Source organism: Oncorhynchus tshawytscha, linkage group LG18, assembly GCF_018296145.1.
Source record: "Oncorhynchus tshawytscha isolate Ot180627B linkage group LG18, Otsh_v2.0, whole genome shotgun sequence".
NCBI classification, from domain to species: Eukaryota; Metazoa; Chordata; class Actinopteri; order Salmoniformes; family Salmonidae; genus Oncorhynchus; species Oncorhynchus tshawytscha.
The window spans coordinates 16,443,852-16,468,943 of NC_056446.1; the positions used below are offsets into that span (position 1 = coordinate 16,443,852).

A 25,092-nucleotide genomic window follows, 5' to 3' on the forward strand; every position below is an offset into this window, starting at 1 on the left:
AGATGTAATGTGTCTTGTGCTGACAAATGTAGACACCTGAAGCAACAAAAAAAAATCTGCTTTAAACATGTCAAAAGGAATAGCAAATGCACTTAAGATAAGACTGACAAAAGCACCAGACACTGGCTGAATGAAACCATACAAATTGCTTTTTTTCTTCTCATCAAAGAAGTTACCAAGCCAAGTGTTTTTGTTGTGTTCTTTCAATATTTAACTCCTGTCCTCCACTTGTGGTGACAGGGGAACTGTCTAGATAAAAAAGCAGATAGCCATTCTAAAAAAAGAAGACAATAAACAAGTGTTTCATCTGTCTGCAAGTTCAAACAAGCTGTTCTTAAAAGCACAAAGCCATTTGCGGTGGCAAAAACACGACTAGAACTCGTGAATACAAATGTCTGTACACATTTTATGTATGTATGTATGTATGTATGTATGTATGTATGTATGTATGTATGTATGTATGTATGTATGTATGCATGTATGCATGCATGTATGTATTTACAGTATCAGTCAAAAGTTTGGACACACATACTCATTCCAGGGTTTTGTTTATTTTTACTATATTTTCTACATTGTAGAATAATAGTGAAGACATCAAAACTATGAAATTAAACACATGGAATCATGTACTAACCAAAAAAGTATTTCATATTTTAGATTCTTCATAGTTGCCACCCTTTGCCTTGATGACAGCTTGGCATTCTCTCAAGCAGCTTCATGAGGTAGTCACCTGGAATGCATTTCAATTAACAGGTGTGCCTTGATAAAAGTTAATTTGTGGAATTACTTTCCTTCTTAATGCGTTTGAGCCAATCAGTTGTGTTGTGACAAGGTAGGGCTGGTATACAGAAGATAGCCCTATTTGGTAAAAGTCCAAGTCCATATTATGGCAAGAACAACTCAAATAAGCGAAGAGAAATGACAGTCCATCATTACTTTAAGACATGAAGGTCAGTCAATCCGGAAAAATTCAAGGACTTTGAAAGTTTCTTCAAGTGCAGTCGCAAAAACCATCAAGCGCTATTATGAAACTGGCTATCATGGATAAGTTCATTAGAGTTACCAGCCTCAGACATTTCAACCCAAATAAAGTATTCACAGAGTTCAAGTAACTGACACATTTCAACATCAACTGTTCAGAGGAGACTGCGTGAATCAGGCCTTCATGGTCAAAACTGCTACTAAAGGGCACCAATAAGAAGAAGAGACTTGCTTGGGCCAAGAAACACAAGCAATTGACCTTAGGCAGGTGGGATTCTGTCCTTTTGTCAAATTTGAGATTTTTAGTTCCAACCTCCACTGTGCCTTTGTGAGACACAGAGTAGGTGAACTGATGATCTCCGCATGTGTGGTTCCCACCGTGAAGCATGGAGGAGGAGGTGTGATGGTGTGGGGGTGCTTTGCTTGTGACACTGTCTGTAATTTATGTCGAATTTAAGGCACACTTAACCAGCATGGCTACCACAGCATTCTGCAGCGATAAGCATTCCCATCTGGTTTGCACTTACTGGGACTATCATTTGTTTTTCAAAAGGACAATGACCCAACACACCTCCAGGCTGTGTAAGGGCTATTTGACCAAGAAGGAGAGTGATGGTATCAGATGACCTGGCCTCCACAATCACCCGATCTCAACAAATTGAGATGGTTTGGGATGAGTTAGACTGCAGAGTGAAGGAAAAGCAGCCAATAAGTGCTCAGCATATGTGGGAACTCCTTCAAGACTGTTGGAAAAGCATTCTAGGTGAAGCTGGTTGAGAGAATGCCAAGAGTGTGCAAAGCTGTCATCAAGGCAAAGGGTGGCTACTTTGAAGAATAGTACAAATAAAGAAAAACCCTTGAATCAGTAGGTGTGTCAGAACCTTTGACTGGTACTGTATGTATGCAGTCTCTCCCCTCCGAGGTTTTCCCAGACAGGCCTTGGGGCCTCAGAGTTGTAGGATTATGTTAGTTTTTCTTCAGTCGGGCTGAGTCAAACAGAAAGTTAGCAGCACTCAGCACTCCTCCACTGTCCCATCAGTCGTCCTCCTGGCCTCCTGTCAGACATGGGCAGGCGGGTGGCGCCAGTGTTGCGCAGAGACTTTCATCTTTCATCTTTCATCTTTCTACCTACTTTAGGAGATGCGTATTTAATCCACGCACTGGCAGCTCCTTGAGTCCTGCGATACATCACTGTTCCAACAGCAGACACAGCAGCCAGCCACAGCAGGTGGGCAGGTTTATAATGGTGCATATTTCTAGCATATTCAACTGCCAGTCATGTGTCACGGATGGTCAAACTGCTGATTATTTTGCGATTCAGCTACATCTTGGCTACTAGGCTCCTTTGAGTACATGGTATTCATGATACATGGTAAAGGTCATGAAAACCTAGTGAAACTATTGCTACAGTACTTCAGTGTGGTGGGATAAGTGCTCCTACAAAAAATGAAAACGATACAAGCAAAAGAGCACGTCTTGTAGACGTTTTCCAGAACAAGACACTTAAATGTTTTAGCCAATGGCTGCTTACAGTAGAGGAGTACGGAGGACAACACCAGCAGCTTGGGTGAGAGCAAAGCCCATTCCACGTTCCCCTTCTTCTCTAGACCCATATGGTGATCAAAATTCATCTCCCGGTCGTTGATATCCCAAAGCAACGCGGCAACAGTAACATCCCCGGCTGATAGAGTGGGTGAAAAGCCTTTTGAAGTCACCCTCAGAGAAAACGTTGTGTGTTAATGAGCCGGGTATGGATCGGACACCCTGGGATAACGTCACGTCACCTCAAAAATCCTTCACACTCAAAAGGGAATGAATGAAGGGGCCGAGGTAATCAATAGACTCTGCCTCACATACAACGCTACCAGTTCCAAGAAAATGACACGCCACAAATGTCGTTTGCCTCCTTCCGTATACATTGCATTGTCAACAACAGTGATTGCTATCGAGTTGTGAATCGACGATGAGATACCGGCACACCGCGGTCAGGAATAAACAAGCATGTGGAAGTTCCCTCCTAATGCAATGCATTGTCATCAACCCGGGCTGTAATCGCTATCAAACTTTGTGTTGCAGTGTATAAGCACGCAACGGTCTGAAATGAGCAAGGCAATGTTCCCTTCCAAACATTCCTTAGCCTAAAATAGCCCGAATAATGGCTCCCATGGGATGTCATTATAAGAAATAAAAATTCACATAACACAGCAGGGCTTTCCACATCTCAGTGGTACGTGAGAGAGGGTCTGAAAAGACATCGCATGATAATGGTAAAAAATAACCCAGAGTTATGATTTAGTCATCACTTACCGTTCGTCTTTAAGACAATGCTATGTGTCAAAAACTGAATTTAAAAGCTAGGCAGAGTATGACAAATTACCCCAGTTACTAGGTTTGAATCCACAATGTTTCAAACACAAAAAACTGACACGGGAAGAGATACGTTTATTTTTATATCACACTGAATACAAGGTGAAACACTTGTGCCCTGCGATATTCAAGAACATTGCGCAGTGATTTATTTGAAGACGGATTTCTTATCAGTGGAGAGAATCCTTCCACGTCTAGCATCTCCTCATTGCCATTTGCCAATTCTTGATCACTTCTCTTCTGCCTGACTAACAGACAAACAGACAGACAGTTCAATAGACCAACCGACAGACAGAAGAAGCAGGCTACACAGCCCCCTGTACTGCTGCAGACTATATTCTAGGCCTGAGGCCCTGTGACTCAGTCGCCTCACTGTTCAGTGCCCTAAGAATAACCGTCGGGGACAGAGCTGGTGTGTCCTGTGTGTGATCTCATCATTGCGGCCCACATAATCCCTCTTTGTTCCGCATTCATGACCCCTGGAAGAGAGCACCAGTATTTTTTTTGGGGGGGGATCACTTTCTCACACACATGGCCATTCATCTCCTATGTGTGAGGAAAATTGTATGGAACAAGTCCTTATTGAGACGCGGAAAAAAGATAATGCCATGTTCTCTCTCTCCACATCTTTTTCTCTCTCCGCCCGTTTCTCCCTCCATCTTTTCCTTCCCCTCTCAACATCCCTCTTCTTCTAGCCATCTTTCCTCTCTCTCAGTTTCCTTCTTGGTCAAGCCCTCTGTCTATCTCTTCCCCTCTTCCTCCCCTTGTCTCTCCCTGTTTGTTCCGATGAGGGCTATTCCGCCAGTGTCTCTGGGAATGGACTGACTGGGTCCATGGTGGCTGGCTGGCTGGGTCCATGGTGGCTGGCCCCGCAGACCTGACCTACAGTACTTCACTAAGCCCAGCCTCATCAGTTGGGGAGCGCTGTGGTGTGGTGTAACGAGACACTACACTCAGGAGCGTCCCACACCCAACTAGCTAACACACAGCCAATCAGCAGAGCTTATTCATCCAGTTCAAGGCTAGCGCCACTAGCTAATTAGCTACATCCAGACAGTCAGGAATCCTACCCAGCACTCTCAGCTCTCTCGCCCACAGATTCCTATTCATCAGTGGGGAAGTGTGCTCAGCTAAGCCTGCTAAACTCCCTGGATCCTGGGGGACTGTGGGAGGCCTGGTTTGGCTGTCTGAGAGAGTGGTCACTCTGCTTTTCAAAAACACCTGGTAGGATGGGAATATCAAACATGGAAGTGAAGTAATTAACAGACTTCCTCAGCAGATAGTGGAAAGATCTTCTCCACCACTAGATAACAGTGTCATGTGAGGTCTGGCACTTAAGGTTTAATAGTGCATATGACATATTGAATCTGTGCAGTCTGAGGTTTCACTCTGACAAATGTGCATCTCTGGGTTTCTCTATATGCTGGCTGGTATGGATTTACAGTCTGTGGTGCTGCTGCACTGGCACAATGCATGTTGTTGCCAATTCCATATGGCACGTGCTCAAAATGAGCAATCACAGGCGCTTAGATCAATAGTAACCTATCATCAATAAAATATGACAGTCAACATTAAATCCGTGCATTAAATAGATGTCTCTGAGCATATCATTTTGTTTACTTACAAATCTCTGTCAATGAGGTTCGATAGTATGAAACTACATGAACTATCTTCTAGAAATAAATGACTGCTCTCCGTTGTTGGTGCAGCAGATTGTAAAGATGGAGGAGACCTAGTTATTGTGTGTCCCACCTCAACACTTTCCCGACTATTCCTCAGGAGTCACAGTAACATTTTTCGTTTTTCAAAATAATGGCCCTACTCAATCCTCAGGCAGAACCATTTCCTATAGCATTTTCCTCAAAACATTCAACGTTCCTGATCGAGAATGAATTTGCTGCAGGAGTTCCTTAATGCTACAAGCCTAGGCAGTGACACAGAAGTGCCCTCATATTTCCTTCAGTGACAGAGATATGAAACCTTATTTCCAGGAACAATGTTCTCTAGCAACATACTGTATTGTGCCAACACACATCAATACAACACAGGAACTGACAGAAGACCTCCATGATGGCGAGATAATGTCTCGACCACCCCATGGATTCCCATGTTCAGCCTTATGCATTGACTGATGGCACTGCAATTATTTTAAATGACTGCTTTGCAATTCTTAGTAATGTCAATTCTGCATTTCTTCAGTTTTATCTGTGTGCAAGAATAAATCAACTCAAACGTCAAACTCAAATCTCCCTGGCGTACACACTAAGCTACGCCACATCATCCCAGACTGAGTGGAAGTAGGAAATTAAATATCACAGCCATTTCCCTTCCTGTTTTTGCCTGTGAAGGACAGTGCAGAGTGTATGCTACAGTAGTAGGGTCCTGAGAGTCAATCCCCCAGAATCCACAGCAAGACGGACATGGACGATACAGCCCTTTTAGTTAACTCTCTCTCTCTCTCTCTCTCTCTCTCTCTCTCAGCATGAATACACTGGGGAGGACAGTCTCTCAAATTCAGATGACAGCAGATGAGGAAAAAAAGCCCATTTCATTTATCTTCGTCTCGCTTATCTCCCTCACTTTCAAACATGATGAGAAAATACTGTGTGTTGGTAAGATCCTCAAGCAGGTACCGTACTGGTACACTTCCAAGACAAGCATGAACCTTCAGTTAGAAAATCTGTTTGCCATCGTCTGCTATAGTTATTGGAGCATGAAAAAATAAAGCAATCATTTTCTTAAAAAGAGTTGCCTGTAGGAATGCTTTTTTAAAAATGTGCAGGCACTGAATTTCCACGTTGAAAATATGTTCTGATTCCATTGGTGTGAAACAGACCAAAGCACAATTACCACACTGGGGAAAAGGCATCAGTTCACTGAGCCATAGCCCCAAGCTATCTGCGAGGCATCTGATCCAGCAGTGTTGAAATGCACTGCAACGTCTGATTAGCAGAATATTACCACTTCAAAACAAACTTGGATAAATGTTTCACTTGCATTGTAAAATAGCTGCATTAGCGGCCTACTGTCAAGCTTCTTGGTGACCTTTGGAATACACGAACATGGTAAATGTAGGCTACTGGCCTGTTGGTTTAGGTCAGTAACCTAAGAATGGCACGAGGCTATAGGGTAAATCCATTTGATTTCAATCCCTTTTTGACAGCACCCCTTTTGATTTGAACAAAACCTTCCATTACATATTTGCCCAAGTGCTAAGAAACTACCTTTTTGGACCTGAATGCCAAAACGTTCATGAGATAAAGGTGTTCAAAGTTTACCTATTTTACATACCCCACCATACCATGAGACATCCATGTCTTCATCACTGGGAATTATAAAGATTGATATCATTAAAAGTTTACAAACGGGGTTGTAGCTTTGACCCTATTTCACATCATCTGAGGTTTTTGTGTTGTTCCCGCCATCGGTCGATACACAACATTCTCTTGAATACAGGTTAGGTGTCATGTTTTGGCTGATAAATGTACTCAAATGTACTTGAAATTTCACCTTTCAAATGGTACCACAAAGATGGTTGGAGGTCATAGAAATATAGATATAGAATAGACATTCAATGGTGGATGGACCGACATTTCCAGAAGTAAAAATGTCAATTTGATTTCAATTTCAATGGTGTACAAGCTAAATTGCAATGGTCTGAAGGGATAGATAGGTCCATTCTATGAATTCAATTGTTATGATTGAAATGACACCCACCCTGTATTCAAGAGCATGTTGTCCATCCACAATTGAATGTATATTCTGTCTATATTTCTATAATTTCAATAGGTTTCCTATAGAGGTTTGACAGGATAATTGAAAATAATAGATATTTCCATTCAAGTCAACATTCTCTGATGTGTGGACCTCCAACCATTTTTTGTGGTACCATTTGAAAGTTGAAATTTCAATTTGATTCCCTTTTAAGTACAGCCAAAACATGACACCCACCCTATATTCAAGAGCATGTTGTCTAAACTGATGGCGGGCACAACACAAAAACCTCAGATTGTAACGGCTTTCTTCCGTCGAAGGAGAGTCGGACCAAAATGCAGCGTGGTTAGTACGATACATCTTTAATGAATACGAACAATACAAAAACAACAAACGGAATGTGAAAACCTATACAGCCTGTCTGGTGACAACTAACACAGAGACAGGAACAATCACCCACAAAAACACTCACAGAATATGGCTGCTTAAATATGGCTCCCAATCAGAGACAACGATAATCACCTGACTCTGATTGAGAACCGCCTCAGGCAGCCATAGACTACGTAGACACCCCACAAAACCCCTAAGACAAAAACACACCACAATAACCCATGTCACACCCTGGCCTGACCAAATAATTAAAGAAAACACAAAATACTAAGACCAAGGCGTGACACAGATGATGTGAAATACGGTCTAAGTAACAACATGTGCGAATATGAAAAAAGTGAATGCGTTTTTAGATAATTGATGTTAAAAGGTCAAAACAAATCTTAATGTTTTTTAAGAAACATTTCAAGAAATGATACAACATTTTAACAACCCTGTTTGTAAGCTTTTAAATGATATCAAACTCAACCGTTGATCTTTTCCAGTGATGAAGACATGGGTGTCTAATGGATATGGCGGGGTATGCAAAACGGGTCAACTTTGAACACCTTTATCTCCTGAATGTTTTGGTATTCAGGTCCAAAAAGGTCACTTTCTGACCTCTTCCATTAGCAAACAAACATTGAACCTTTTGTTTAAATCAAAAAGGAATGCTGTCAAAAAGTGATTGAATTCAAATGGATTTCACCTATACCAATATACAGGTGTCATGGTTGTGACAATGGTTGGGACCAACTATGGCCTCTTACATAACCTTTAACAATGCTATGCTACTATAGTTTGAGTTAGTCAGATACTGAGTGATACAAATGTTGAAATACACAGTGTGGGATATATTGAAGAGATATACTGTCAATGAACTGTTTGTGCTTCTACGCCTGCATTGCTTGCTGTTTGGGGTTTTAGGCTGGGTTGCTGCACAGCACTTTGTGACATCAGCTGATGTGAGAAGGGCTTTATAAATACATTTGATTGATTGAATTTGATTGTATAGTGGCATGGCTGACAAAACATGGGCCATGTCTGAATACCTAGACGTTCTAAATAGTAGGTTTTTGTGGTATACGAAATAGAACATTTTATAGTATGTACAGTTCAGAAAATATAGTATGCTTTAAATATCAGGATGTCATACTCATTTCATTTATGAATACATGTGTGTTGATATTTGCTTACTGCATATGTTTTTACTTAACTGTATGCTCTAAATAGTATGTAGTACTATTAGTAAACAATATGTTGTTTTAGTAGGCAAGACAGATTCGGGACACGGCCATGGTTAATTTCAGAGACACATGCAGATGGAAAAGACAGCATCATTAATTTATTACCAACCTGGCAATGATGAGACCATGGACCTCATAGATGTGACAGTCTTTTCCTTTACTCATATTTTATTTGAAAGAGTGTATTAGCCTGTGAATAAGGACATTTAACTGCAAAATGAGCAGTGAAGTGGGTAGACTACACAGTGATGTAATGCAGCATTTGCCAGTATCAAACACAAACAGGACATTGTCCATCTATGAATCTTGCCAGGAGTTAACCCTGCTGGGACTGCATGCCCTATTTTCAGTTGAAACTTTTCCTCAGCGAACAGTTTGTCTGACTCTATAGAATTTAATATGACAACACAGTGCTTCTCCAGAGTGCAAACTTTGGTTTCTGATGAGCCATGTAAGGCTCTGTGGCTTGACTCACATTTGAATTACATTCTGAAATTAAACTCCAAAACTGCAAGTGGCATTCAACGTTGGCTCAGCAAAGCGCTTTAGTATTGTTTCCAGAGACAGTGAGTAGAATTGGTTTGTTAGACCAAGCTCTCTCTATGGATATCATGTTGAGCTGAGTATTTCAAATATTTCACAAAATGTTGTCAAACTATTTCAAATCGATGTATCTTAATTCATTTCAAATTAACAGTACCAACTGAATTCCCATTTTGTATTTAAAAGTAATTGATTAAACCAAAGCACCAGTCTTCGCTTTCCATCTTAATAAGTGGGCAGATAGATTCTCGGGTTCCCTTCAGCTGTTCATTGCCTAGTCATGCTGCCGTAGGAAAGGGGAACAAAGTTGCGCCACAGACAGAAGGGGTAAACCAGAAACGTCACATGGGCTATAAAGCTGAAGCATCAATTTAGAATGTTTTCTCAACACCAAATATGGTAGTGAGAGGAAGTCCAGTCGCGGGTAGTGGGAGAGGATGGAACTAGGTGAAACTGGGCCGACATTCTGCTAATTTTCTCATCAATTTAACAACTGATCCCCCAAATAATCGGTGTCCCCAAAAACTAAAATCTGTTACGAACACAGTGCACTAAGTTTTATAGACTTGACGCTTTGTCAAAGTTTTTAAAATGTGCGTTTTTTAGAAGGAGTGCAAGGTCGAATTCAGTTTACAGAGACGCTCACTTCACAGAAATAAGCAAATACATACTACAACAACCAATAGGATATCGCCAGCTTGGGCTTGGCTTTGCCCACCTCCTTGCTTGTTCTGCCCACTATGCTTCATTTGCTCCCACTGTAAATGACACAGATTAACTATCTTGGGTTAGTTTTAAGTACCTTTGTTTGCACTGTGTGACCCACAGTGGACATGAATGTCTTGGATGCCCAGAACAATGCTCTCCGCCTGCCGTTTCCTCAGACAGCCTTCCAAATTCCATGTATTATACCCCAGGTTGCCTGGCACTGAACCCCTCCTATTGGAGCCCAAATCACACTTCACAGCCTGCCAAAAGGCATTGGTTTAAAAGATATGAAAATAACCTGTCTACTACATTTTAAAAGCCACCATTCATTTCTATCTATTTCTATCAAATAGCCGTTTCTTTTGCAATGCTGGAACCGAGAAAGTCCAATTTTAGCTTTAGCACACAAGTTGGAACAAGTTTTGTATTTATATTAGCAGCAGATGAGCACCTTTTCAGGAGTTGAAAAGATGAATCTCCCTTTTCAAGTAAACATGCTCTACGTGCTTGACTTGCACAAGGTTGAATGAAAACAACTAAAGAGAGAAAGAGACCCTCAGCCTGGCAGATTCTGTGCTCACTATTTCCATCCTCTTTACTTCTTTGAGGATAGTTTCCCAACGAAAACACAACACGTTGATTAAATCTCCATAATACCATTTGTTTTTATCAAAGTACAAAACATCTCCTGCACCTATTCGTCGTGGAAGCTTGTGGTACCTTAGTAGACGTTATCTAAGGGCACAAAGACATTTGGAGGGAGGTCCTTGTGTTAATCTGTATTGTAACTGAGAATGAGATCGCTCTGTCAATCCTGCGACTTATCGATCACAGCCTAAAGTATTTTAATAACAGATGCATGCGTTGCCCTGTTGCACCGCCGCAAGACAGTCAAAGTAATACATCTCGTTATGAGGTGAGAGAAACCCAACCAGGTTGGTAATTGAAATAAAAGAGCTCAGTGAACAGGACAGAGCCTCCATTTTCTATAGTGAAACATAATTGCGCTGCTAAAATCACTCTGGTTTATGGCCTGAAGCCAGGCTGGGGTGGATGAAAATAACCCTAAAGCTAATGAATTCAGAGGACATGTCCCTTTCCATCCATCTTTCAACACACCACGGAATGAATGTTATTACAGTTCTTGTAATATTTAATGAAAAATAGAAACAGTGTGACTGGCAGCAAGGAAAAGCTCAAAAGCTGCGTGAAGACGGATGGATCATTTCCGTAAACACATTGCTCTGGGTAAATACCACAGAGCCAAAGAATTCGCTTCGTCAGCATAAAGTGGAGAAAGAAATCAATGGCAAAGTTTGGTGATAGTCCATTTTTCTCTGTTGTTGTGTTGAGTTCCCTCAAGTTAGTCTGTAGCAAGCTGCAAAGCAAATACAATTGTCCATAAAGGGCAAAGCAGTACATGAACTGGAATCGTTTGTAATTGTCCACCATTTCCCTTTAGGATAGAGTACGCATTTACATAATGTATATACTGCAGTTTACGAAGCTATTCAAATGTTGATTTGCAGTAACCTTTTAGCCATACCAAAACAAATAGATTCCGATGCTGCCATTAGCCTATAGCTAAAATGTTAGAGAGATGATTATGCAAAACCCCTAACATGTCTCTTCATCAGTGAGTCTATCAAGTAGAGAAGCAGACACCCTTTATGTGATAATGCCTTCGAAGCCCGTGTTTGGAGGATATTTTGGAACGGGTGTTGCTAGGCCCAAGACGAAGTCTCACTGTGCCAATATATCCGCCAAACACCGGCTCCGAGGGCATTATCACTTTTATGCAACGGGTTACCAGCATGATTCAAATAATGATTTACATATTTGAATTAAAAACATTATTTTGATTAATTAATTCATACTGTTTCATCCTTCCACACGATATAGTCCCGACACAAATCTAGAGTCATACCCAAGCCGGCTGGTCGTTGGTTCTATCGGTTCGGTTGCCAGAGACGTGACCCAGTCGTTATGTTTTTTTGTTGTTCTGTATCTATGGGTTTCGACCCAGTCGTTTGTTCTAAATCTTCTATTACCATACTGGCTAGCAACGTTCTTATCCCTTTCTTGCTAGCTAGCCAACTACGGCTAACTCACAGTCACGTCAAACAGTGCAATAAGCTGTTTTCTAGGGACATTCATTTGGATACATCCATAACAATGTGCAATTCATGCGTGATGTCACCTGGCATAGAAAATGTGCTCTCTCTTCAGGACTGAGGAGCTAGCCAACAACACAGCTAACACAATTACTCCAAACTGAAGCTGGATGGACTGCACTTTGTTTTACCTGTCTTCTATTGACATTTCTTTGTACAGTTGAAGTCGGAAGTTTACATACACTTAGGTTGGAGTCATTAAAACTTGTCTTTCAACCAATCCACACATTGCTTGTTAACAAATTATAGTTTTGGAAAGTCGGTTAGGACATCTACTTTGTGCATGACACAAGTCATTCTTCCAACAATTGTTTACAGACAGATTATTTCACTTATAATTCACTGTATCACAATTCCAGTGGGTCAGAAGTTTACATACACTAAGTTGACTGTGCCTTTAAACAGCTTGGAAAATTCCAGAAAAGGATGTCATGGCTTTAGAAGCTTCTGATTGACATCATTTGAGTCAATTGGAGGTGTACCTGTGGATGTATTTCAAGGCCTACCTTCAAACTCAGTGCTTCTTTGCTTGACATCATGGGAAAATCAAAAGAAATCAGCCAAGACCACAGGAAGAAAATTGTTGACCTACACAAGTCTGGTTCATCCTTAGGAGCAATTTCAAAACTCCTGAAGGTACCACGTTCATCTGTACAAACAACAGTACGCAAGTATAAACACCATGAGACCACACAGCCGTCATACCGCTCAGGAAGGAGATGCGTTCTGTCTCCTAGAGATGAATGTACTTTGGTGCGAAAAGTGCAAATCAATCTCAGAACAACAACAAATAACCTCGTGAAGATGCTGGAGGAAACAGGTACAAAAGTATCTACATCCACAGTAAAATGAGTCCTATATCGACATAACCTGAAAGGCCGCTCAGCAAGGAAGAAGCCACTGCTTCAAAACCGGCATAAAAAAGCCAAACTACGGTTTGCAACTGCACATGGGGATAAAGATCGTACTTTTTGGAGAAATGTCCTCTGGTCAGATGAAACAAAAATAGACCTGTTTGGCCATAATGACCATCGTTATGTTTGGAGGAAAAAGGGTGATGCTTGCAAGCCGAAGAACACCATCCCAACCATAAAGCATGGGGGTGGCAGAATCATGTTGTGGGGGTGCTTTGCTGCAGGTAGTACTGGTGCACTTCACAAAATAGATGGCATCATGAGGTAGGAAATTATATGGATATATTGATGCAACATCTCAGGACATCAGTTAAAGCTTGGTCACAAATGGGTCTTCCAAATGGACAATGAACCCAAGCATACTTCCAAAGTTGTGGCAAAATGGCTTAAGGACAACAAAGTCAAGGTATTGGAGTGGCCATCACAAAGCCCTGACCTCAAAACTATAGAAAATGTGTGGGCAGAACTGAAAAAGCATATGCGAGCAAGGAGGCCTACAAACCTGACTCAGTTACACCAGCTCTGTCAGGAGGAATGGGTCAAAATTCACCCAACCTACTTTTGGAGGCTTGTGGAAAGCTACCAGCAATGTTTGACCCAAGTTAGAAATACTAATTGAGTGTATGTAAACTTCTGACCCACTGGGAATGTGATGAAATAAATAAAAGCTGAAATAAATCATTCTCTCTACAATTATTCTGCCATTTCACATTCTTAAAATGAAGTGGTGATCCTAACTAACCAAAGACTAGGATTACATGTCAGGAAAAACTACGTTTAAATGTATTTGGCTACGGTGTAAGTAAACTTCCGACTTCAACTGTATATATATATATATTTATATATATATATACATAAAAATGATGCTTATTCTTGATTTTGACTGGCTGAGGAAAGCTGTCTGCCTGTCTGTCTCATCCAAACTCCCGACCCCTACACCTTCATTACTATGGGACAGCTGGAGATCGAATTTCAAAACTGAAACAATGTTACAAATGTCAGAGTGACAGACAGCAAGGTTTATACAAATCGGCGCTATTGAAAACCAACTGCTTGTCTAAAAGTAATGGGAGATAATGTCTAGATGATCTTTACAGTGGAATTCAAGTTCATAAATAGTCTGGCTGGGCTGATGAGACAGTGGATTGCGTGGTGAGATGCAACAGAGTAAATAGGCATTTCAATGTCAAAGCCTTAACCGGAGGTCATTTTTGCAATAGACACTGGCTGGAATGCGCTTTTAACCAATCAGTGTCCAGGATTAAACCCACCCATTGTATAATTTCTACTATAAACTGGGTGGTTTGAACCCTGAATGCTGATTGACTGACAGCCATGGTATATCAGACCATATACCACTTGTATGACAAAACATTAATTTTTTACTGCTCCAATTACGTTGGTAACCAGTTTATAATAGCAATAAGGCACCTTGGAGGTTTGTGGTATATGACCAATATATGACGGCTAAGGGCTGTACCCAGGCACTCCGATTTGTGTCGTGCCTAAGAACAGCCCTTAGCCGTGGTATATTGGCCATATACCGCACCCCCTCAGGCCTTACTGCTTAAATATTCCACTCCATCAAGTCATGGCATCAGCTAATTCAAGCTTCTGCAAACACAAAACTTCACAACCCTGATATACAGATACAATTGAAGTCGGAAGTTTACATACACCTTAGCCAAATACATTTAAACTCTGTTTTTCACAATTCCTAACATTTAGTCCTAGTAAAAACTCCCTGTCTTAGGTAATTTAGGATCACAACTTTATTTTAAGAATGTGAAATGTCAGAATAATAGTAGAGACAATGATTTATTTAAACTTTTATTTCTTTCATCACATTCCCAGTGGGTCAGAAGTTTACATACACTCAATTAGTATTCGGTAGCATTGCCTATAAATTGTTTAACTTGGGTCAAATGTGTCGGGTAGCCTTCCACAATTTTGGCCCATTCCTCCTGACAGAGCTGGTGTAACTGAGTCAGGTTTGTAGGCCTCCTTGCTCCCACAAAATGTGTGGGCAGAACACTGAAAAAATATGTTCTGCCCACACATTTTCTATAGGTTTGAGGTCAGGGCTTTGTGATGGCCACTCCAATACCTTGACTTGTTTGTCCTTAAGCCATTTTGCCAGAACTTTGGAAGTATGCTTGGGGTCATTGTCCATTTGGAAGACCCATTTGCGACCAAGCTTTAACTTCATGACTGACGTCTTGAGATGTTGCTTCAATATATTCACAGAATTTCCTACCTCATGATGCCATCTATTTTGTGAAGTGCACCAGTACTATCTGCAGCAAAGCACCCCCACAACATGATTCTGCCACCCCCATGCTTTATGGTTGGGATGGTGTTCTTCGGCTTGCAAGCATCACCCTTTCCCCTCCCAACATAACGATGGTCATTATGGCCAAACAGGTCTATTTTTCTTTCATCAGACCAGAGGACATTTCTCCAAAAAGTACGATCTTTATCCCCATGTGCAGTTGCAAACCGTAGTTTGGCTTTTTTATGCCGGTTTTGAAGCAGTGGCTTCTTCCTTGCTGAGCGGCCTTTCAGGTTGTGTCGATATAGGACTCGTTTTACTGTGGATATAGATACTTTTGTACCTGTTTCTTCCAGCATCTTCACAAGTTCCTTTGCTGTTGTTCTGGGTTTGATTTGCACTTTTCGCACCAAAGTACGTTCATCTCTATGAGACAGAACGCGTCTCCTTCCTGAACGGTATGACAGCTGTGTGGTCCCATGGTGTTTATACTTGCGTGCTATTGTTTGTACAGATGAACGTGGTACCTTCAGATGTTTGGAAATTACTCCCAAGGATGAACCAGACACGTGGAGGTCTACCATTGTTTCTGAGGTCTTGGCTCATTTCTTCTGATCTTCCCATGATGTCAAGCAAAGAGGCACTGAGTTTGAAGGTAGGCCTTGAAATACATCCACAGGTACACCTCCAATAGACTCAAATGATGTCAATTAGCCTATCAGAAGCTTCTAAAGCCATGACATCATTTTCTGGAATTTTCCAAGCTTTTTGAAAGGCAGAGTCAACCTAGTGTATGTAAACCTCTGACCCACTGGAATTGTGATACAGTGAATTAGAAGTGAAATAATCTGTCTGTAAACAATTGTTGGAAAAATTACTTGCGTCATGCACAAAGTAGATGTCCTAACCGACTTTCCAATACTATAGTTTGTTAACTAGAAATTTGTGGAGTGGTTGAAAAATGAGTTTTAATTACTCCAGCCTAAATGTATGTAAACTTCCAACTTCAACTGTACATATAAAGATATACAGTGCCTTTGGGAAGTTTTCAGAGGTCTTGACTTTTTCCACATTCTGTTACGTTATAGCCATATTCTAAAATTGATTAAATTGTTTATTACCTCATCAATCTACACACAATACCCCATAATGACTAAGCAAAAAACTTGCTAATTTAAAAAATTATAATAATAATGAAACATCACATTTACATAAGTATTCAGACCCTTTACGCAGTACTTTGTTGAAGCAACTTTGGTAGCGATTACCGCCTTGAGTCTTCTTGGTTTTGACGCTACAAGCTTGGCACACTTGTATTTGGAGAGTTTCTCCCATTCTTCTCTGCAGATCCTCTCAAGCTCTGTCAGGTTGGATGGGGAGAGTCGCTGCAAAGCACTTTCAGGTGTCTCCAGAGATGTTCGATCAGGTTCAAGTCCAGGCTATGGCTGGGCCACTCAAGGACATTCAGAGACTTGTCCCAAAGCCACTCCTGCGTTGTTTTGGCTGTGTGCCTAGGGTCGTTGTCCTGTTGGAAGGTGAACTTTTGTTCCAGTCTGAGGTCCTGAGCACTCTGGAGCAGGTTTTCATCAAGGATCTCTCTGTACTTTGCTCCGTTCATCTTTGCCTCGATCCTGACTAGTCTCCCAGTCCCTCTCGCTGAAAAATATCCCCATAGCATGATGCTGCCACCACCATGCTTCACCGTAGCGAATGTGCCAGGTTTCCTCCAGACGTGACGCTTGGCCTTCAGGCCAAAGAGTTCAATCTTGGTTTCATCAGACCAGAGAATCTTGTTTCTCATGGTCTGAGAGTCTTTATGTGCCTTTTGGCAAACTCCAAGGGGCGGTCATGTGTGTTTTACTGAGGAGAGGCTTCCGTCTGACCACTCTACCATAAAGGCCTAATTGGTGGAGTGCTGCAGAGATGTTTGTCCTTCTGGAAGGATCTCCCATCTCAACAGAGAAACTCTAGAGCTCTGTCAGAGCGACCATTGGGTTCTTGGTCACCTCCCTGACCAAGGACCTTCTCCCCCGATTGCTCATTTTGGCCAGGCGGCCAGCTCTAGGAAGAGTCTTGGTGGTTCCAAACTTCTTACATTTAAGAATGATGGAGGACACTGTGTTCTTGGGGCCCTTCAGCATGCTGCAGACATGTTTTGGTAGCCTTCCCTTCAACTGTGGGACCTTATATAGACAGGTGTGTGTCTTTCCAAATCATGTCCAATCAATTGAATTTACCACAGGTGGACTCCAATCAAGTTACAGAAACATCTCAAGGATGATCAATGGAAACAAGATTCAGGGTCTGAATACTTAGGTATTTCTGTTTTTAATAAATGTGCAAAAATTTTACATCCGGAGATCATCCGTTCACCTACTCTGCGTCTCACAAAGACACAGCGTTTGGAACCAAAAATCTCAAATTTGGACTCATCAGACCAAAGGACAGATTTCCACCCATCTAATGTCCAATGCTCGTGTTTATCGGCCCAAGCAAGTCTTTTCTTCTTATTGGTGTCCTTTAGTAGTGGTTTCTTTGCAGCAATTCTACCATGAAAGCCTGATTCATGCAGTCTCCTCTGAACAGTTGATGTTGAGATGTGTCTGTTACTTTAACTCTGTGAAGCATTTATTTGGTCTGCAATCTGAGGTGCAGTTAATGCTAATGACCTTATCCTCTGCAGCAGAGGTAACTCTGGGTCTTCCTTCCTTCCTTGTGGCGGACCTCATGATAGCCAGTTTCATCATAGCACTTGATGGTTTCTGCTACTGAACTTGAAGAAACTTTCAAAGTTCTTGAAATGTTCCGGATTGACTGACCTTCATGTCTTAAAGTAATGATGGACTGTTTCTCTTTGCTTATTTGAGCTGTCCTTGCCATAATATCGACCAGAGCTCTGTTCGAATACTCATACTAACCGCACTAACCATACTATTTGTGACGTATATAGTATGCTTATTGGTCATTGTATGGATATAGTTAGTATGCCAAAAGTTCCCAGATGTCATCCTAAATTCGCCAAAATATGAAGTATACACACAGAGGACACTATTTCCATACTTTAGGGCCCATAATGCAATTAGGGTTTTGTCATGCCCTCTTCACGACTGTTTTGGTGTGCTTGGACAATGTTAGTTTGTTGGTGATGTGGACACTAAGGAACTTGAATCTCTAACCTGCTTCACTACAGCCCTGTCGATGAGAATGGGGGCGTGCTCGGTTCTCCATTCCCTGTAGTCCACGATCATCTCCTTTGTCTTGATCACGTTGAGGGAGGGGTTGTTGTCCTTGCACCACACGGTCAGGTCTCTGACCTCCTCCCTATAAGCTGTCTCATCATTGTCGGTGATCAGGCCTACCACTGTTGTGTCATCAGCAAACTTAATGATGGTGTTGGAGTCGTGCCTGGCCTTGCAGTCATGAGTGAACAGGAAGTACAAGACGGGACTGAGTATGCATCCCTGAGGGGCCCCCGTGTTGAGGATCAGTGTGGCGGATGAGTTGTTACCTAATCTTACCACATCGGGGCGGCCTGTCAGGAAGTCCAGGATCCAGTTGCAGAGGGAGGTGTTTAGTCCCAGGGTCCTTAACTTATTGATGAGCTTTGAGGGCACTATGGTGTTGAACGCTGAGCTGTAGTCAATGAATAGCATTCTCACATAGGTGTTCCTTTTGTCCAGGTGTGAAAAGGCAGTGTTGAGTGCAATAGAGATTGCATCACCTGTGGATCTGTTGGTGCGGTATGCAAATTGAAGTGGGTCTAGGGTTTCTGGGATAACTGTGTTGATGTAAGCCATGACCAGCCTTTCAAAGCATTTCATGGCTACAGACGTGAGTGCTACGGGTCGGTAGTCATTTAGGCAGGTTACCTTAGTGTTCTTGGGCACAGGGACTATGGTGGTCTGCTTGAAACATGTTGGTATTACAGACTCAGACAGGGAGAGGTTGAAAATGTCAGTGAAGACATTTGCCAGTTGGTCAGCGCATGCTTGGAGTACATGTCCTGGTAATCCGTCTGGCCCTGCGACCTTGTGAATGTTGACCTGTTTAAAGGTCTTACTCACATCGGCTACAGAGAGCGTGATCACACAGTCGTCCGGAACAGCTGATGCTCTCATGCATGTTTCAGTGATACTTGCCTCGAATTGAGCATATTTAGCTCGTCTGGTAGGCTCGTGTCACTGGGCACCTCTCGGCTGTGCTTCCTTTTGTAGTCTGTAATAGTTTACAGGCCCTGTCACATCCGACGAGCGTCGGAGCTGGTGTAGTACGATTCGATCTTAGTCCTGTACAGTCGTGGCCAAAAGTTTTGAGAATGACACAAATATTAATTTTCACAAAGTCTGCTGCCTAATTTTGTATGATGGCAATTTGCACATACTCCAGAATGTTATGAAGAGTGATCAGATGAATTGCAATTAATTGCAAAGTCCCTCTTTGCCATGCAAATTAACTGAATCCCCAAAAAACATTTCCACTGCATTTCAGCCCTGCCACAAAAGGACCAGCTGACATCATGTCAGTGATTCTCTCCTTGACACAGGTGTGAGTGTTGACAAGGACAGGGCTGGAGATCACGCTGTCATGCTGATTGAGTTTGAATAACAGACTGGAAGCTTCAAAAGGAGGGTGGTGCTTGGAAACATTGTTCTTCCTCAGTCAACCATGGTTACCTGCACGGAAACACGTGCCGTCATCATTGCTTTACACAAAAAGGGCTTCACAGGCAAGGATATTGCTGCCAGTAAGATTGCACCTAAGTCAACCATTTATCGGATCATCAAGAACTTCAAGGAGAGTGGTTCAATTGTTGTGAAGAAGACTTCAGGGCGCCCAAGAAAGTCCAGCAAGCGCCAGGACCATCTAACTAAAGTTGATTCAGCTGCGGGATCGGGGCACTACCAGTACAAAGCTTGCTCAGGAATGGCAGCAGGCAGGTGTGAGTGCATCTGCATGCACAGTGAGGCAAAGACCTTCGGAGGATGGCCTGGTGTCAAGAATGGCAGAAAAGAAGCCACTTCTCTCCAGGAAAAACATCAAGGATAGACTGATATTGAATTTACAAGTGTTCAACACCCATTGAATATGGCCGGTGTCAGTAAACTTTGGCAAAAAAAAACGTAATTAAATTGTTGCCAGCAGCACAGTTACGGTCACCAATGGTCTGGATAACATGAAAACTGCCTAACCAGCTCTGCTAGGGCAATTAAAATGGTCAGAGTGGTCCCATTTGTGTCTGGAAGTAGCTAGCAAGCTAGCCAATGTTAGCTTGGGTTCTTAACTGCCGTATTCTCAAATCAACCCTCATCCTTGGCCCGAGCGTCCAGTGTGCGCTCTGAGAGCAAAACGCTGTGAATTTACAAACAATCTGACAACACTCTGAATTTACGAGCACACTCTGGCACTCCAGATTGAATTTAAGAACCCACCGAGGTTGTAAAATGTCTAACTAGTAATTTGTTATGCTAACTAGCTAGCAAGGAGGTTGCATAGCAACAGCATCAACTTCCGGTAGACAGGCGAAGAGCTAGTAAGCTCAACTAAAAGCATACTGCTCATTTACAGTATACTAAAATGAACTATTAGTATATAGTATGTAGTATACAGTATGTTAGTATGGGTATTCAAACACAGCTATGGTCTTTTACCAAATAGGGCTATCTTCTATATACCACCACTGCCTTGTCATAACACAACTGATTGGCTCAAATGCATTAAGAAGGAAAGAAATTACACAAATTAACTTTTAACATTGTGTACCTGTTAATTGAAATGCATTCCAGCTGACTACCTCATGAAGCTAGTTGAGAGAATGCCAAGAGTGTGCACAGCTATCATCAAGGCAAAGGGTGGCTACTTTGAAGATTCTCAAATATTAAATATATTTTCATACTCTATAGTACCAGTCAAACGTTTTTGGACACATCTACTCATTCCAGGTTTTTTTTTTAATTATTTTTTACTATATACACACACAGTTTACTATTATTATTTTTTATATATATATATATATATATATATTTTTTTATTTTTTTTTTTATCCTGCTACCACTCACTTTCTCCTAATCCCTGCCTATATGTACATATCTACCTCAAATACTCCAGTATCCCTGCGCATTGTAAAATTAGTACTGATCCTGTATATAGCTTCCTCTCTTTCGTATTTCAATTTGTGTTCCTTTTTTCTCACATCAATTATACTTTGTTGACATTAAATACTGCACTGTTGGGTAGGGCTTGCGAGTTAAGCATTTCACTGTACTTGTTGTGCATGTGACAAATAAAACGTATACTTGAACTTTATGTCAGGGATGGCTTTTTTCATCTCTCTAAGCATAGATCTATTGTACTCTTGGACAGCTCAGTACAGTAACTTCCAGCTGGTAAGAGAAGCCTTGATTCTTTGTGCAGCCCTTGGCAACAGCCCCAGTAAGAGATACAACAGCGAGTCACTTTCCCCGGGAGAGTGGAATTCTCTCCTTCCAGGACAACAATAGCCCCAGAGCAGCACAGTGGGCAACCCGATCTGGGCCTGCACAGATTACACCTCGCGGGACATTGTTCTCTGGCTAAATGGGAGTCCAAGGGATGAAAGGGCCAGCAGATGGCAAGGAGAGGAGAGAGCAGGCTGACCAAGACAAGACCACCAGCTGTCATCCTTCACTGTGCCCTCTCACTGTCGCAGCTGGTCCTCCATTACCCCTGTCTGAGGCTCAGAGGCACACACTACAAGCAGATACACAAGCACACGCCACACACATTCCGCGAGAGAGGAGACTTCCACTTGCTCGAGGCTAGAGTGTACAACCACACACACTTCTTAAGGTGATATGGCACTGGCAAACACACACACACACAGCGTTGAGCCAAACCAAAGTTTAGGAGAGTGGAATAAAAGCAAGCAACAGAAAGTATTCATTTAGTCACTTAAGACACTCTGCTCCTGGGTTGTGGTAATGAATGTCTAGTCGAATTCTGTCTAGGGGTGTGGATGACTCACGTAAACCATTGTTTTCAACCTATGAGTCTCCAACAGGTTTTATACTAGAACACTTGAATAGGCTTTGCTGAAAGACCCCCACGGGCGCAAGAATACGAACTCGTGGTGGATGGGGGGATACACACAACAGAACAAAGACCATCCACTGGGCATTACTCTGATGACCACTCTTAATAAAGAATTTGCAGAGGCTAGTAGCTTAATCACTATTATTTTCTGACCCGTGAATAGCCTACAATTGTTAATTGGAACCCCCAAGAGTCTGGAATGTTGGTTTTGGCCTTTTGGACATCATTTGAGAGAAAAGGTAACACCCTTTAAACACATGAAACAAGCAGGATGAAAAAACAAACCATTCCATAGGCTATAACAAGCACATTATCCATCATTATGAGGACAGACAATAATATATGAGCTAGGTAATTGTGATTAATGCAGGTGGCTGATGATGCTGAATTTTCAGGCACCAACGTTATTGTTTAGTACAAATATAAAAAACACATAGCCAAAAACAATATTTCAATATAGATAGAAAAAATTATATTGTATTATAAAACTGTATTTATTCACACACTATGCTGAAATGTGTTTTCTTTCTCTGACCAATGCTCTGCTGTTTCAGAAGATGATGACGTTTTGATTGACGTGCGCTGAATTTTAAACCTTGGCAAGTGGTGCTTTACAAAAGAACCGAATGAATCAACAATCATAGGCTATGTCAAGTGATTCTGATGTCGAAATTAAAACTTGAATAAGTATGCATTTTTTTTAAATCAAATTTGGTCCAGTAAAATCTGCAGTAGCATAACATTTCTCATCCTTACCTGCTAAACACTTTTCTTATCCTTTGAACCATGGTCGGCGATGACGTGATAGTTTCAGGAGGCATAGTCTCAATGGTGGTGACAACATGATTCTGCTGTGAGGGAATCATCTCTGAACTAAACATTTAACAATCAGAAACCAGGGCGCATTCTGCTCCGTGCAAGGAGATGACGTAGGCTCGGGCTACTCCACGAGGGTCGAGATCCAATTCTCCGGACGCGCGATGGATAAACTCAGCATTCCATAATTCACACAGGTGAAGGTGATGTTGACGATATTGATGTATTTCCACAGTGAGGAATGTATTTTAGCCCCACAGCCTTTGGCGCGCGGGGGGCTCGTGCAAGATGCACCTGTTCCTTAGTGAAAATGTTTGCAGAGGTACCCCTTTTCGTCAGCGTGCATTTTCTTAATGCCTTCTCCGGACTGTGCTGTGATTCTGAGAGGCGACTCGTTTTGGATGAAACGTACCTTTATTAGCCAACAGGGGGAGTGCTTTCACCACAGGTAGTGGGGTTGAACCAGTGTGTCGAACCTGAAGGAATAAATCCACGGATTTAGGCCCAACTGGAATGTACCAGCAATGTAAATAGCCTCCAGAAGGCAGATAATTGTGCACTGTGTAAATAGTCCCTACTAATAGTCTGGTGTGTGGTTATAACAGATAAGCAATGCATGTGTAAATGGGCAAAAATAATAGTGTATGGAAATGACAATGTCACATCATTTCAGTAATACTATTTACTAGGCTTTTACTTTTTCAGTTTCAAAAGGGTCTGGACTATGAATATTCTGCAGGGCCTAGATATTATTTTAATGGCAAATAAGAAGGAAATATTTGTATATTCATTTAAATAATTGTCATCATCCATATCAGCTGAATTATAGCAATGTTTCTAGTGCCTATGAATATGTTTACTAGATTCACTATACCTCGCTATCTCTCGCTACCTTGAAGTCAAGTTAGCTATCACATATTCTCGTGTGGCCAACCTTTGAAGTCCTGTCTCGAAGCCTGAGGCCAGAGGTCCAAGGCTAGCTGTCGCAAGATCAGATGTCAAGGAAAGCTGTCAGAGAGTTTGTAACTAAACCACAGTCACAAAAAGAGAGCTGAGCTCTGCTTCCTATCGTCAGAAAGAACCTCAACATAAACCTAGTCCTTTTTTCTCTCTCTGCTCGTCTCTTCCCACACAGGGAAATATTCTCAGGCGGTCAAGACAGGCTATATTTGGAGCTGTCAGTCTTCTTGTTGAAAGCCCATGAGTCGGAGTCACTCGTGAACTGTACTCAACAATCACACTCTTTGCAAGGAGAAAAACAGCATCTTTAACAGGAAGTGTGTTATCAAAGGCTTCCAAGATTAAACGCCATGTTCCATGATTTATGAAATTACGTCTGGACAGCAATGGGATGAAAGGGTCTCTTCTCTCAGATATAGAGAGGTGCCATGTAATTCTGCAGCAGCACAGTGTATGAGAATCTAGGGAGACTGTGTTGAATCGTCGGAGACCTTTGTCATAATTGTAATTCAAATGGCCATGCTATACATTGTCAGAGGAACTACAGCCTCTTATTTAAAAAAAAATAAAAAATTCAACTTCATATCCATAATCTCCAGCACCACCCCAACATCAACATATGTGAAAATGGCACATTTATCTTTGTTGGGAAAAAGACAAAGGAAGACAAGTTTTTTTAATGACATCATTGGAGTGCATCATGTGATTTTAACCAATTATGAGTAGGAATTGCCTACTAATTGGTTGATGTCACTGGAAACAAATGTTCCTCTCTTGTTTTTATAGAAATGTGCCATTTTCACATAGTGCCTTCAGAAAGTATTCACACACCTTTACTTTTTCCACATTTTGTTGTGTTACAGCCTGAATTTAAAACAGATTAAATTCATATTTTGTGTCACTGGCCTACTACACACAATACCTCAATGTCAAAGTGGAATTATGTTTTTTGAAATTTG

The 25,092-nt window shown here is 41.7% G+C and overlaps 1 protein-coding gene across 1 annotated transcript in view; it reads right to left on the minus strand.

Annotated features, from left to right (window-relative positions):
• slc35f1 (solute carrier family 35 member F1) overlaps nucleotides 1-23,584 on the minus strand; it is a 108,518-nt gene extending 84,934 nt beyond the window's left edge. Inside the window, exon 1 of the mRNA XM_024377998.2 lies at nucleotides 23,114-23,584. Coding sequence (XP_024233766.1) covers nucleotides 23,114-23,238 — 125 coding nt within the window. The 5' untranslated portion in view covers nucleotides 23,239-23,584. The remainder of the gene's footprint in view (nucleotides 1-23,113) is intronic.
• Between the last annotated feature and the right edge of the window lie 1,508 nt (nucleotides 23,585-25,092).